Here is a 14,179-nt window from a genome sequence, read left to right on the forward strand (position 1 = left end):
GGAAATGTGCGTCAACTTCAGTCAGACCAGGGCACCAACTTTGTTGGAGCGAGACGAGAGTTCCTGGAAGCAGTAAAAGAAATGGATCAGGAAAGCCTGAAGCAACTAGGCTGCGAGTTCTTCATGAACCCTCCCTCTGCCAGTCATATGGGTGTAATGATGAACTATGTTGAGCCTTGATTAAACTCTGAGGGAGTGACACTGACCAACTGCATCTCTGTCTGGCCAAGGGCTTGTAATGCGTCTGACTGGAAGTCCTTGCAGAGGGTGGTGAGGACAGTGGAAAAAATCGGGCCTTCGCTTCCTCCCATTCAGAACACTGCGGTGAAATGCTGACTAGGGCTCAGCCCATCATCAGAGACCCCACCCCCATCATGGGCTGTTCTCGCTGCTTGCCTTGGGAAGGAGGTTTCATAGCCTTTGCAGCAGAACAGCCAGGTTCAAAAACAGTTTCATTCTACATGCCATAACATTGCTGAACTCAACACAATATCCTCCCTCACCCCTCACCCACCCACCCTCATGAACACTGGACTGCCCTAACATGCAATATAACTGTACAATATTTCCATGGTTTTTAAACTCACATATAGTTCTTTTTTATATGCATATTTGTTCTATTTTCTATATTCAATAATTTTTATATGCATATTTACTCAATCTTGTATTTAGTATCCTGTATGTATAGAGCCTGTTTGTATTATTGCTGCTGCCTGCTGAGCCAACTGCATCAAATTCATTTGTGATGTAAAATCTGGAATGACACATAAAGTCTGCCTAAGTCTAAGTCCTCTTATGATGGTCCATCTTGGACAGTGTGATTTTAATGTATGTTAGTTATTATTTACTTCAGGTTACATTTATCCAGTTCTTCAGAAAACTCCTGCTCCTTTGGTCTATGTTTGGTTGTTCCAGAGGGAAAAAAGAACATGCCTAGAAACTTACATTTGTATTTGTCGTATTACAGTCGGGTAGTTCAGGGATTAAAGTTCTCCGTCACCACGACGGATTTCCGTCAAATGGAAAAATTGAGGGGGGAAAAAAGTCATATTGAAGTAACTTCCCCACGTGTTTCGCGGAGTCCAGTCGGCACCGCGATCCTGCCCTGGGTCAGCTGTCCTGAATCTGCAGGTGTTTAACACAGTCACGCCACGCACAGGGGGCTGATAGGTTTAACAGTGATGATAATAAGATGACTTCTTTATTTTTGTGTCAGGAGGAGAGGTTGATGACTATTTATCTTTGGAAGGAAACGCTGCTCATTATGTGCCTCAGAAACACATGGACAAGTTCAGCTTTACCGAAGTTCAGCCTCCAGCCTAACTTTAGTTTAGTGCTAACAAGTAGCTTTCATTATGAAAGAACCACAGCGAAAAGGTAAGAAGACAGAACTAATCTACATGTATCTTCATGTTTGGGTTCATAGCTTATCTCCTCTTGCCAGTAATTGACTAGTGTGTGTGTTTGTGTATATGTGCCCTTCCCGTGTGTGCGGCTGTGCGCGCCGCGGCCTTACGCGGTTACGCGCCCGACTGCATAAGTGCTTTATTTTGACCCGTTTAGCATCTTATTTCTATCTGTGTGGTACAGTACGAAGATAAAATTGAATGAATGAGTAACACCCTTGGCATTTGCAAAGCCACTGCTCCAAGCCTCCTCTGCTCCAAGCTCCACTGTCCCTGCAACAACCTCCACCTCTACTGCTAAAGTGAACAGTTCTACTAATGTGCCATGTGTCTCTGGAAAAAAACAGAAGCGTACATCCGGAATGACCAAGCTTGAAACTTTTGGTTTCAGTGCCAAAAAGCAGAAAAAATAAAAGATTAGTTGGTTAGGGTTACATTTACACAGACATTTTCCCCAAAATTCATGTGCTGTTGGAGTTGAGTTATGTTTTAGGAGTTCCTAAATTGTTAAATAAAAAGTTTTTCACCCATTTTTTGCTGTAAGATTTTCTTCTAGTTATTATTTTCACTTGCTTCAAAGGTTTTCATACCCTTTAAAATTAACCAGAGAGCACCCAAATTGACCTGAAGCTTTAAAAATTTTCTGGGGGAGGACCCCCAGACCCCCCACCAATACCACTCATGACATTTTTTCTATCCATTTTACTAATCTTCTACACCTGTACACTCTCTCATTCAGTGTGTTTTACAGTATTGCCAAATTTGACTATATAAACTTGTACGCTATAGTAGTATTGTATTGCATAATTTTTAATAGCAGCCAATGATTTTGACCAGAAGAAAATTTTCAGTCAGATGAAAAATTTTTGCTTTAATCCCTGGGGTAGTTGAACCTAGACTTGAACAAGTTGTACCTGTTGTCATAGAATCACTGTGTCCTTTTCAAGTCTAGGTTTTATCTGGATCTGTACTACTTTTGTTCTGCCTCTATCTTTGGTTAGTCCAGATCTTAAGGTGAACCTGAAACAAAAAATAATATTATTACTCTGTCTCTTTATTTTATTTGTACCGTTGGTATTACCTGGCATCAGATTAATGGGTAGTTTCATTTTACATGCACTCTCCACTTGCAAGCACGAGGTGGCAGCAACATAAAGTCAATGACCATTAAATTCCACGAAGAAGAAAACGAGGCGGAAGGAGAAGGCGAAGAAGAAACAGCCTGATCATGCAAATATTTTCATAATGGTAAATACCAATTTTGCAAACATAACGATGGTTTTCTGTCACGGGTTTGGATAATGTCATAGCTTAGGTGAAAGTGATTATCAATTTACCTCTTTCTTTCTAAGTGTAGCCTTACTTTGCCGCTAATCTACGAAACGAGCTGGAGCTGGAGTTAGCACGAGGGCTAGTTTGATAATCTGTCAGTAGCTCGCAGAAAAAAACACGAGTTAATGAAGGCTGTGTGTTTATTGCACATGCACAGGTTTGTCAGGGTTTGTGGCCTGTTTTAACAGCTTTTATGTCTGATGTTTAATATCAGGGGACCCAAGTAAAAGATGTTATCATAAAACCTGACGCTCCCTCTAGCCTGCTTCTGGACAAACATGCAGATTACATCGCTGCTTATGGCTCCAAAAAAGACGACTATGTAAGTAAAACAACTCTCTGGGACTGTCTTCTACATGTTGTGAATTTTTGGTGTTGCTGTCCAGTCACTGTCGTTTAGTTTCATATAGGTCCCGTCGTTGGGGGACAGTTTCTCTGGGATCCATTGGTTAGCACAGTTCATTTTATTATATCTTTATTTTATTCGATATTTTAAACATCTTTTTTGTTGTCAAATACAATGATGCAGTATAAAATGGAAACAATGCAGTACCCATCTCATCATGTCACAAACGTTGCAGTATGCCTTGTATCTCTGTATGGTTTAGTCCAAATCCTAATTCATGACATAGTATACAGCAAAAGGAATATAAATAGTATTTTAACCACTAGCCCTACCCTGTAACTCTAGCAAATATGACATATATTTTGCCTATCTTGCAATATATAAATTATATCTTAATCGTAGGAAAACTAGTCATTCCATCTCATTTAGAGCCAGTCATCCACTGTCATTAGCCTATAAACATGAACATTGTTTTTTTTTTTTGTTTGTTTTTTTTTGCTGCTACAGGGAAACACAAATTCTCTGTATTTGTTACCACATACTTCAGCTTTGTATAAATAAATATACAACTCCTGTTTTTGACTGTCTTCTGTTCAAAATTTTTCATATACTTCCAAAAAAAGAGATGCCAGGGTGAATGCTCTTGCTATAATTGACACTCCTTTTTATAACTTAACCATAACCATAAGTTCATTCACATATATCTCCTATCCTTGTGTCATATGACCTTTTTTTCCAATTATCAGCAGTGTTTGACAAAAAAAATCTTTTCAGTTCATCCTTATTGTTAAAGGAACATTAATGCCATATTTTGTGGCATTCTGTCACCCTGTCACTCTGTCTGGAGACAGGCTGATGGACATAGATGTTCTCACTGGGATTTTGTGTGTGTGTGTGTGTGTGTGTGTGTGTGTGTGTGTGTGTGTGTGTGTGTGTGCGCGCACGCGCGCGCAACAATTTTAATTTTACTTTGCCAAAATGTGCATTTGTTGCTGTTTTCCTTTTATGCAACCTGTTTTGTTTGTATTTGTAGAACTGTTAAATGGTGTAAATAGCACTGATGTAAAAATTTTCTGTGCTCCAAATATAAATATAGCTGTGCATTGACACTATATTAAACATCTGGAACATCATAGCAAGTTTAAAATACTTAGTTCAGAACTAGAGTTTTGTTCTGTTGTTCTTTACAACCTCACAATTAACATATAATCTTCATCAATTCAACACTTTTGCCACCGAATTGCCCTTTTGGACTGTACCACCCAGGGATGACCTTTTAAGGCCTCCATTACAACACACAAAGTAACAATCAACGTCACAATTTTTTTTTTTTTGGTCCTGTTCTCCCCCACTCAGCCAGCTGGTTGAGTATCCTCAGCTCCTGTCCTCCAGATCATTCATGTCTGTTTGTGTAGGAGTACACGCTGTCAGAGTACCTGAGGATGAGCGGCATCTATTGGGGACTAACAGTGATGGACCTGATGTCCCAGCTGCCCCGGATGAACCGGGCTGAAATCATAGACTTCATCAAAGCCTGTCAGCACGAGTGTGGCGGCATCAGCGCTAGTATCGGACATGACCCCCATCTGCTCTACACCCTCAGTGCTGTGCAGGTATGAGTAAGATTACGTTTTTTTGACCAATTGGTGCTGGAACCCACAAGGATTTCAATACCTACTTGTGATTTGATGCTCTTATTATTTCAAATCATTTAGCGGGCAGAATGTATAAGTAAAAAGTATGCCAGATTGCACATAAAACTGTCATATTCACTCATCCCTCACTGGAATCCAATTTCAGGTGTTGTGTATTTTTCAAGCAACCGAGTAACCTTAATTTGTCTTACAGGCTTTTAAAGTCACTCACAGATGCTTACATGTTTTATTAGTATTTACACATTAAAGAATTCTGTTTTTTTAAACTGTCAGATTCTGTCCTTGTACGACAACATGGATGCAATTAACATTGACAAAGTGGTGGAATATGTCAAAGGACTGCAGCAAGAAGATGGCTCTTTTGCAGGAGACAAATGGGGTGAGCATTTTCTCCTTTAATATTTAAAGGACAACATGAAATGAATGCACTAACACTAATATTAGCTGTCAGACATCAGCTTAACTGACTGATGTAAGAGGGAAGAAAAAACTTGAAGCTATTCTTCAGAGGCTCGTTGTAGCAGTATCTCTTTGGCAAGATTTAAAACATTAAAAAAAGACTGCACTTTCCTAGATTTTGTCCTGTTGTCCTTCATGAGATTATTATTATTGTTGTTACATTACATAACACTATATGACATTTTCTCACTTCTGCTACTTATAGAAATGATATCAGATTGTCAAAAAGAAAACATGACAAAAATGTAACCATGAGGTATTTTCTTTCTGGAAAAGATCCAAATAGTAGCAAATGGTATAAATCTGCTGAATATGTCTTTAAAGTCATCACAAAAGTTGAAATTGAAATTTTACTCTTTATAGTATAACGATTATTATTATTTTATTATTTATTTTTGATTACGGCTTTACTTTTTCTTCACAGGGGAAATAGACACGAGGTTTTCCTTCTGTGCTGTTGCTACACTTGCGTTACTGGTACGACTTAACTTGCTCACACATTTTCACTCATCACTTCAACTTGTGTTTCTGGATGATAGCTGGCTTTTTTCTTGGTTCAAAGGGTAAGATGGACACCATTAATGTAGACAAGGCTGTAGAGTTCGTCTTGTCATGCATGAACTTTGACGGAGGTTTCGGGTGCAGACCTGGATCAGAGTCTCATGCTGGACAGGTGAGTTCACTTATGTGTTTATACAGAGGAAATGATGGTCTTTCATCTCTTGTTTAGAACAGCACTAATAAAAAACTATAGAGTTAAAGTCTTTGTAATCTTGTCAAGTCCAATTCTCATGTAAAATAAGTAAGACTACGTAAAAGACTTAGATTATTAGTTTACACAACCGGGAGTGACACTGTTAAAGCCCCATTCATGCTCTACGTTAAAGAAGCATATGTATACGGACAGCGTTCTGTCCATCCCCTGCGTTTTGTCTGTTTCCTTGGAGTTTGCGGATGTGTACCCCAACAGAGAATATGGAGCAGTACCGTCAGGAATCGTGGATCCAGTGTTGATATTTGAAGTGAACAGAAACTTTTCAAAGAGTGACTGTGAGTTAGTGAAAAACTACAGACATATTTATGAAAAAGCCCATCTCAATATCAACATTAGTATCCACATTAGTAATACCTCCTCTGTCATTGCCATGTTTTTTATTATTGACATTCTTCTACTTCTCAAAAAACTTTACTCTTCTTCGTGGTATTTGGCCAGTATGTTAATTAAGAGCAGTGCCCTCTGGTGGATTGATTGACAAATGTTCATTCCAACGCAATGGACACATCTGAGTATAAAGGCAGTGATGCTTGACATCATTTGAAATGGATGTACATATTTACGTATGTGAAGTGAGTATGAATGGGGCTTAAATCCCATTGGAAAGAGGTTCACTATGTTAGTCCCAGATGCCAACAGGATCAAGTGTTCTTTATGTGTAGGCTAGATGAGGTCTTAGTTTGTATTTTTACCACTCCACATAGGTGCACGTATTAAAATCCTTTGGAAATAATGTGGCTTCACGAAGTTATTTTCTGTCTGTCAGATTTACTGCTGTACGGGTTTCCTGTCGCTCACTGGCCAGTTGCACCAGGTGAATGCCGACCTGCTAGGCTGGTGGCTCTGTGAGAGACAGCTACCATCTGGAGGCCTCAATGGACGACCCGAGAAGGTCTGTACATTCCAGATGTTGCACAGAGAAATCAAAGCAAATTTGCTGAAACTCATTTTTTAGCAATGTCAAGGAGAATAGTTTACTTCTGCTGCTTTTTTTTTTTCACCTTCTTATTCGAAACTCTTATTTTCACTGGAAGAATTTCAGTATCACTAAATCTAGCTTCAGGGAACAGTTTTATTCAGTGGGAGATCTGTAAATGTCTGCATCAGTCACGCATCTGTCATGTAAAATCATCACTGTAGACGATGGGATTTATGTTGGAACACCGTGGTTATTTTGGCTTTCAAGTATAGTTTTTCAAGATACAGTTTTGGAATAATAATTGGGGTGGTAAGTAGACAGTGTATTAACAGTTATGAAAACACATCAAAGTGCTGACACCATGTTTTTTGCATTCATTTGCTGTTTATTAAGTTTCTGAGGTCTTTCAGATCCTTTAGGTTTAATAAGACAGAGGAGACATCTGGTTGTTTTGTAACATTAGGCTTGAAAATCCTAAAAATCATTGAATTGCTTTCCTTTTTACAGGCTGATACTACTCTAGTTGCCTCTTACTGACAAAGAGGTATTAAACGTCACTGCTGCAGAAGTGATGTAAAACTGTTACTCTGAGTTGCAGTGGTAAAACCATTGATCCAGAACTGGTTTTCTCTGTCTTCCTCAGCTCCCAGATGTTTGCTACTCATGGTGGGTTTTGGCATCACTCAAAATTATTGGCAGGATCCATTGGATCGACAAGGCCAAGCTACGCTCCTTCATCCTGGCCTGTCAGGACGAGGAGACTGGAGGCTTTGCAGACAGACCAGGAGACATGGTGAGCTGTCAAAGACAAGCCTCTTTCTGCATGCAGCTGTGAAGGAAAAAATGTGTTCTGTCTGTTGCCAAAACCCTATGTTCTGTAAGTCTGTGAAAACTCCATATATTTATGTTTTGTCCTTGGTGTTTCCATTTTTTTCCCCACTCACTCATTCATTTTTTATGCTGTTTATGGACAGTGAACTTTTGGTGTATGTGCAAAACAGCACATACAGGCTATTATACTCAACTGGCAAAAACTGCTGTTGCGCAAATTTTAAAAAGCATTTAAGTCTTAGATATTTACTGATACCTTTCTCTTAGCTATGAGAACCGAAATATGATTTAGATCTGATTAGATTAGACTTCATTGATGCCACAACAGGGAAAGTCAATGGTCAAAGCAGCAACAGAATTAAGTGCAAGAAAAAGTGTGCATGCATAAAGAAATGAGATAAAGGATAAAAAACAAGATAAAATAAAAAATGAGGACGGTAATAAAAAACTATACAGACTATATACATTATTGATGGCAATAAGCCTAATATATATATATTAGGGATGCACCGACACCACTTTTTTCCAGACTGAGTACGAGTACTTACATTTGAGTACTTGCCAATACCGATACGAGTACTTAATAATCTCATTCCAGTTCTTAGTTCCTTTTGTAAATGTGCTTTATTTTCATTGTCATTAGTCTGACTGGAAAAAAGTGCTGCTACTGACATTTAATGTGTTGGAATGAGCGTTTCTCAATTAATCCACCAGGGGGCACCACTCTTAATTAACCATACTGGACAAATACCACGAAGAAGAGTAAAGTTTTTTGAGAAGAAGAAGAAAGTCAGTAATAACAAACATGGAGACGACAGAGGTAACACTAATGTGATACTAATATTGCAGCGTTTTCGCTGGTAAGGTTTAACAGCTAAGCTTCAGCAGATAGAGAAAAGAGAAATGAGTGATAAGTTTTGTTTTCACTTCCGCTGGCGGGGGTCCGCACCACTCCATACTCCCGCTGGTATTCTCATTCTGGGTATGCATCCACCAGCACCTGGAAAACGGATGGAATGTACGCAGAGGACAGACAGAACACTGCATCTGTATCTGTTTGTGTCTTTAACGTTACTTGCAGTCAGCGTTACTTTTATCACCGTCATTTATTTTGAAAAATGTCCACAGTCCCCACACATTATTCCACTGCCGCGTACCTGCTGCACTGAACGGTGAATGTCAAACGACCGTAAGTGGTATCGGTGCATTTGTATCGGATATCTTTAACGAGTATGAGTACGAGTACACACACCGAGTATCAGAGCCAATGCCGATATCAGTATCGGTGCGTGTGTGTGTATGTATATATAAATATATATATATATATATATATATATATATATATATATATATATATATATATATATACACACTCACACACACATGGTCGTCATTTATGTACAGCCTTTCTCCATGGCATACATAACATCACTGAACTTGGACTTAACCGACTGAAGCAAACACAGATCGCAACACTGTCCCCACAGGCTTGTACTGTTGGCACTAGGCATGATGAGTAATCACCACATGATCTTCTCAGTGTGATGTGTCCATCACTCTGGAACAGGGTTGATGTAGTCCAGAGGTTCCCAAACTTTTAAACTCGCAACCCCCAAAATAACGGTGCCAGAGACTGGCGACCTCCACTACCCCCGAAATGACTGAAACGTAAAAAAAAAAACCTGCACACAAGACTCACGCAATGATACTGTGACAGATTTGTTGCATTGCATTGTGGGTACTGGACATTTTACTCATTGTGTTCTGTCTTATGTGCAGGGGTTCAAGGGGGGGTTTACGTTAATGTTAATGTAGGTTAATGTGTCTGTTTTACAATGTTTATTGGCCTTTTTATGTTTATTTTTTCATTTATGTGACACCTGTAGGCCAAACAATGCCTTACCTGTTTGTCCGCTGTCAAGTTTTGGTTCATGTGCTATTGACCCTTTGCGCGTTACGTCACACTCTGTTCGCGCTGCGAACGAGTGCTATGACGGATGGCGAAAGTGCCGGACTGCACAGTGGACGGCAAACCGGCTAATATCGAATTTGAACTGAACATTCTCATTTTTGTTTGTTTTTTAACCCTGCTTTACACGTACAGGTGTCGCACACAACAGTTCCATCCTTCTTCAAAGACACTCATGGTTTCAGCTGGGTTGCAGACAGAGCCTGGCTATGGTGGACCTGATATTACAGATAGAGCAGGCTCTGTTTTTGTCAATAGCATATTAGCACCATCAAATGCTAGCTAGGTGGCTAGACTGGGTTAACTACTATGAGCCACTATGTTCCAGTGGCTGTCATAAGTAGCCTTCCATATTAGCTCTGTTGTTGTAGTGGCTGCCTTTCTACCAGCTACACTACGTTATATGTCATACTGTTATTGTCGTTATGCTGTGCCATATGTTATAGTGGTGGAACTTTACATATTACTGTGTAGATAGTAGGAAGGCAGCCACTTCTATTGTATTGTATGTACTTCTATTCTATTGTAGGCTACTTATGACAGCCACTAACATTTTAACACAATGTTAGTTAATTAGAGCTGATTTTGTTTACAGTCTATTTGAGTTTTGATGGCATGCTGGGGGAAACATGTTAAAAACATACACAACTAGCTAGCTAATGTTAGTTGTATCTTTCCTTTTCCATTATGAGATACTTTCCTCTGCCATGAGCACAGTACAGCGACTCAGTAATCTAACCTGAGACTAAGAACTGATAAGCATCCAGACTTTTGTATGCTTTTAGATCAGCACCTGTGTATGGGGACACTCCATTTATAACATAATTGTACACATTGTGTGCATTAAACTCCGATAGACTGGAGGATTTTGCTTTGCTTCTCCAAATAGCGTTCTTTGTGCTGTCCAGTAAGGTGAATCACTCCAAAACAAAACAACTCCAAAACATTATTTTCAGTGCTGATAGCCATAATCCGTCGCTCATTCGTTTGTTTGCTGTGTCGCTTTTGCTGTCCACCATGGCACTGCACCCCTAGTCACGTGATAACTATGACGCTGGTGCAAAGGGTCAACAGATGTAATCATTGTACTTTCAAAGTAAAAGCACTTCATGCATTTCTAGAAACTCACAGAGCAACTCTCCTACCTTTAAACTACAAGTGCAACCATACTGCCCTTAATCTGTTGTTATCACCTGAGGGATCACATCAAGAAGTTTCTGAAAATCATCTCGTGACCCCCCCGAACCCCACTTTGGGAACCCCTGATCTAGGCCATCAGACCACATGACCTTTTTCCATTGAAATACAGTCCAATTTTTTGCTCTCTTTGAAAATGATGGTTGTTTAAAAGAGGCAGTGACTGTCCCAAATCCAACAACTTGTGGAAATAATCCTGAAATATTTTTATTAGCTCACTGGCCGATAGGCCACGAGCTATTGTGAAAATGCTGTGTCCATTATCGTCTTGAGTTGCAATTTTTTCTCTCAACATCTTCTCTGATGATGCTACTGGTTGGATTAATTTAATTTTTTTTATGTAACTTCCTTGAGACAAAGTCTACAGAGTCTGTTCGCAGTTTTGAGATATTTAGATTTTTGAGTTTTTGACCAATTTTTGAAATATTACAAATTTGCCATTACATATAATGCACTATATTTTGATGGCTAACATGGAAATGGTTAGAGATATTAATATAGTTACTATTGAGCACTGATAGGAAGTCAAATATGGACTTTCATTTCATTTGCTGAGTTATCCTCCAGTAAAAGTACCACCCACTTCTATTGGGAGATTGATCTCCTGCATCAAGAACACAGAATCTGACAGCCTCACAAATTTCACTTGGTATTGATTCTTAATAGAGCATGCCGTTGAGATACAGGGCCAGTGATCGTGTTTTTGTTCATTTTTGTCATTTACTTTCTTGTAGAATTGTTCAAAAAGTTACAAAAAATATTCTCATCTTATATTTGCGCCGCTTCATGTAAAAAAAAAGATAAAGACAGAACACTTTATATATATTTCTCAGTTTTAGATCCAGCTGATTAGATATGGGCTTATGTTTTTGCAGTGTCTTTCCACCATGAAATGATGTTGGTTTTCCATAACTTCATCCTCCATTTTCTCTTGTAAACTCTATTCTCTGTGCTTCTTCTGTACTCTACGGTTCTGTGTAGGTGGACCCCTTCCACACTCTGTTCGGGATCGCAGGTCTCTCCCTCCTTGGTGATGAGCAGATCAAGCCAGTGAACCCTGTGCTGTGCATGCCTGAGGACGTCCTGCAGAGGGTCAGCCTGCAGCCGGACCTCCTGAGTTAGCCCCCTCACACACAACACAACACAAATCCCCAGAACACATTGTCATAGCCACACAGACCCACTTACCAACTACCACAGCTAAACACCGTGAGCAGAGACAAGGACCACCACTCATGTTTGTCTTTGCTGGAGTCTCTAGAAACATTTCAGATGCAGCTTCCAGTCTCACTCACAAAGACATGGCAGACAAATGGAGTTGCGCAGTTCAGACAGGATTCCTCTGAGCCTTTATGTTTTAATCCTCCCTCTGCGCATTGAATCACCAAGTCTGTTTTCTGGGTTTGGCATCTAGAGGGCTGATTTTTAGATATTAATCAGGAAGTGGAAGGAGATATTTTGAAGTGTAACCACCATAGCTGAAGTCTTGAAACCACTAAATGACATTCCCTCACTGTATTTGAGTTACTCACTGAAAATGAATATTAAATTAGATTTTTCTTTCTTATCTCTTATCACCTCCTCTGCTTATTTCAGCATGACTTAAATTTTTTCATGGCCAGAAACTGAGGAAAAAAGCGCTGTTATTTCCATTTTTTCCAAATTGATAGAGGAATGCCCTGCTTATTTACACATTTGGTAGTGAAATGGAAAGATTGTGTGAGGAAAAAACTGCATGACTGTTTTGTTGTGTTACTGAAAAGCACCGCATTTCTGTCTTCTCTCTCTTTTTTGAAGATTCTGCCTTTTGATGCACTCGCTGTTTCAGATAAAATATGTTTCTGTTGGTTTGAAAAGTGAGAGCGTACGAAGGGCAAGCAATCCCTGTATTGTTTACAGTAGAGCAATCGTGCTGTTACTGGTAGAAACTGTGCAAACAGGACTCACAACTGGAAATGCAACACATCACCTACTGCAAACACAGCAGTTATTTTGCCATACAGTAACCTCAGTTTACAGCACAGGCAGATAATTATTCTGGCCGGAAGTCAAGGAAGAGGAAAAATGGGTGTGATGACCAGAGGCAAGTAATGTCTTAGCCACTGTTCCATCCATACTATTTATTTATTATATGCTTGTTACTTGTTATGAAGCTCTGGGTTTGTTTTCCCTGCATTGAAACTAATATCACAAAATGTTTCAGTCCTATTTTTGGATTAATGGGTTATAGAAAAAATCCACTTAACCAAATTAAACGGTTAAAACTGATCTAAAACTGATCAGTGTGGACGCACTTGCAGGAGGGGAATAAATCCATCACTTCTCAGGTTGTTTCCAGTTTAGGTCATCAACTTAGTGATTTGTTTATCTGGTCTTAGTGTGTTTAATGAAAACATACTTGCCACTGTATTTCTATGTTTGTGAAAACAGATTTTAAGGATCTATTTGACTTGGAAGATTATTACAATATACAGCCCCAAACCTGTCCTAATTCAAAAAGCTGCTTACTGTTGCACTGCCAGAAGTGTAATTATAGTTATTATTAAATTTGTTTATTTTGGTTGGCAATAAATGTTTCCCCCAGACAACTGTTGAGATTTTTTTTTTTTTTTTTTTGCACTAGAAGACCATAAAAGCATTGAACAAACACTTTAGTCTTCAGAATGTGATGAAATAATGAAATAAAAATGGTATAAAGTACATGGGATCTTGTGTTTTGTTTTATACCCACATAGCAAAAAGAAAAAACATATCTGTTGCCAAAAATCTCTTTATCCTCCTGTATCCTGTATCCTCCTATTTATCCTCTTTTTTTGGTACAAAAAACGCTGTTGTTTTTTGTTTGTTTGTTTATTTTCAGTCAATGCCCAACAATCATACCACATATGAAGTCAACCACTATCATTTACAAAAGTCTGGTAGTATCAAATTCACTATTTTTGTTCAAGAGAAGTGAAAATAATTTGAGCTTGACCACTAGATGGCATCCTTACCATTTCGAATGTGTTTCTGTCGTAAGTGGAGACACAATCAAAATTCTATTTATTAGAACATTTATTCAACTGAGGGAAATCGTCATTGAGGTTAAAATATCTTTACCAGTAGTGACCTGGCCAAGAGAGCGGCAGACACATTGTTACCACTATAGACTTAACACTAGAAATAAACCAAGTCTATTAGTATTAAAGTTCAGGTGTCAAGTTCTGTTCAGAGTCCAGTGCAAATTAAGAACCAATCACTTTGGCCATGAGTCCTGTTTTTTAACCCTTCAAAACAGAGGTGTCAAACTT

At 39.0% G+C, this 14,179-nt stretch overlaps 1 protein-coding gene across 1 annotated transcript; it reads left to right on the forward strand.

The window, feature by feature from the left end:
• The first annotated feature begins 2,581 nt into the window (after window positions 1-2,581).
• rabggtb (Rab geranylgeranyltransferase subunit beta) lies at window positions 2,582-13,477 on the forward strand. The gene is made up of 9 exons (XM_030160813.1): window positions 2,582-2,654; window positions 2,953-3,060; window positions 4,500-4,697; window positions 5,013-5,118; window positions 5,623-5,675; window positions 5,761-5,871; window positions 6,740-6,865; window positions 7,536-7,685; window positions 11,871-13,477. The coding sequence occupies exons 1-9, from the start codon at window positions 2,652-2,654 to the stop codon at window positions 12,009-12,011; spliced, it is 996 nt and encodes a 331-aa protein (XP_030016673.1). The 5' UTR covers window positions 2,582-2,651; the 3' UTR covers window positions 12,012-13,477.
• Window positions 13,478-14,179: the final 702 nt, after the last annotated feature.

Source organism: Sphaeramia orbicularis, chromosome 17 (assembly GCF_902148855.1).
Source record: "Sphaeramia orbicularis chromosome 17, fSphaOr1.1, whole genome shotgun sequence".
In the NCBI taxonomy this organism is placed as follows: Eukaryota; Metazoa; Chordata; class Actinopteri; order Kurtiformes; family Apogonidae; genus Sphaeramia; species Sphaeramia orbicularis.

Excerpts from the sequence above, each read along its gene's own strand:
- rabggtb (XM_030160813.1), top strand. Across the intron at positions 5,676-5,760 it reads TTGCTACACTTGCGTTACTG|GGTAAGATGGACACCATTAA; the intron begins GTACGACTTAAC and ends CTTGGTTCAAAG. Across the intron at positions 6,866-7,535 it reads TCAATGGACGACCCGAGAAG|CTCCCAGATGTTTGCTACTC; the intron begins GTCTGTACATTC and ends TGTCTTCCTCAG.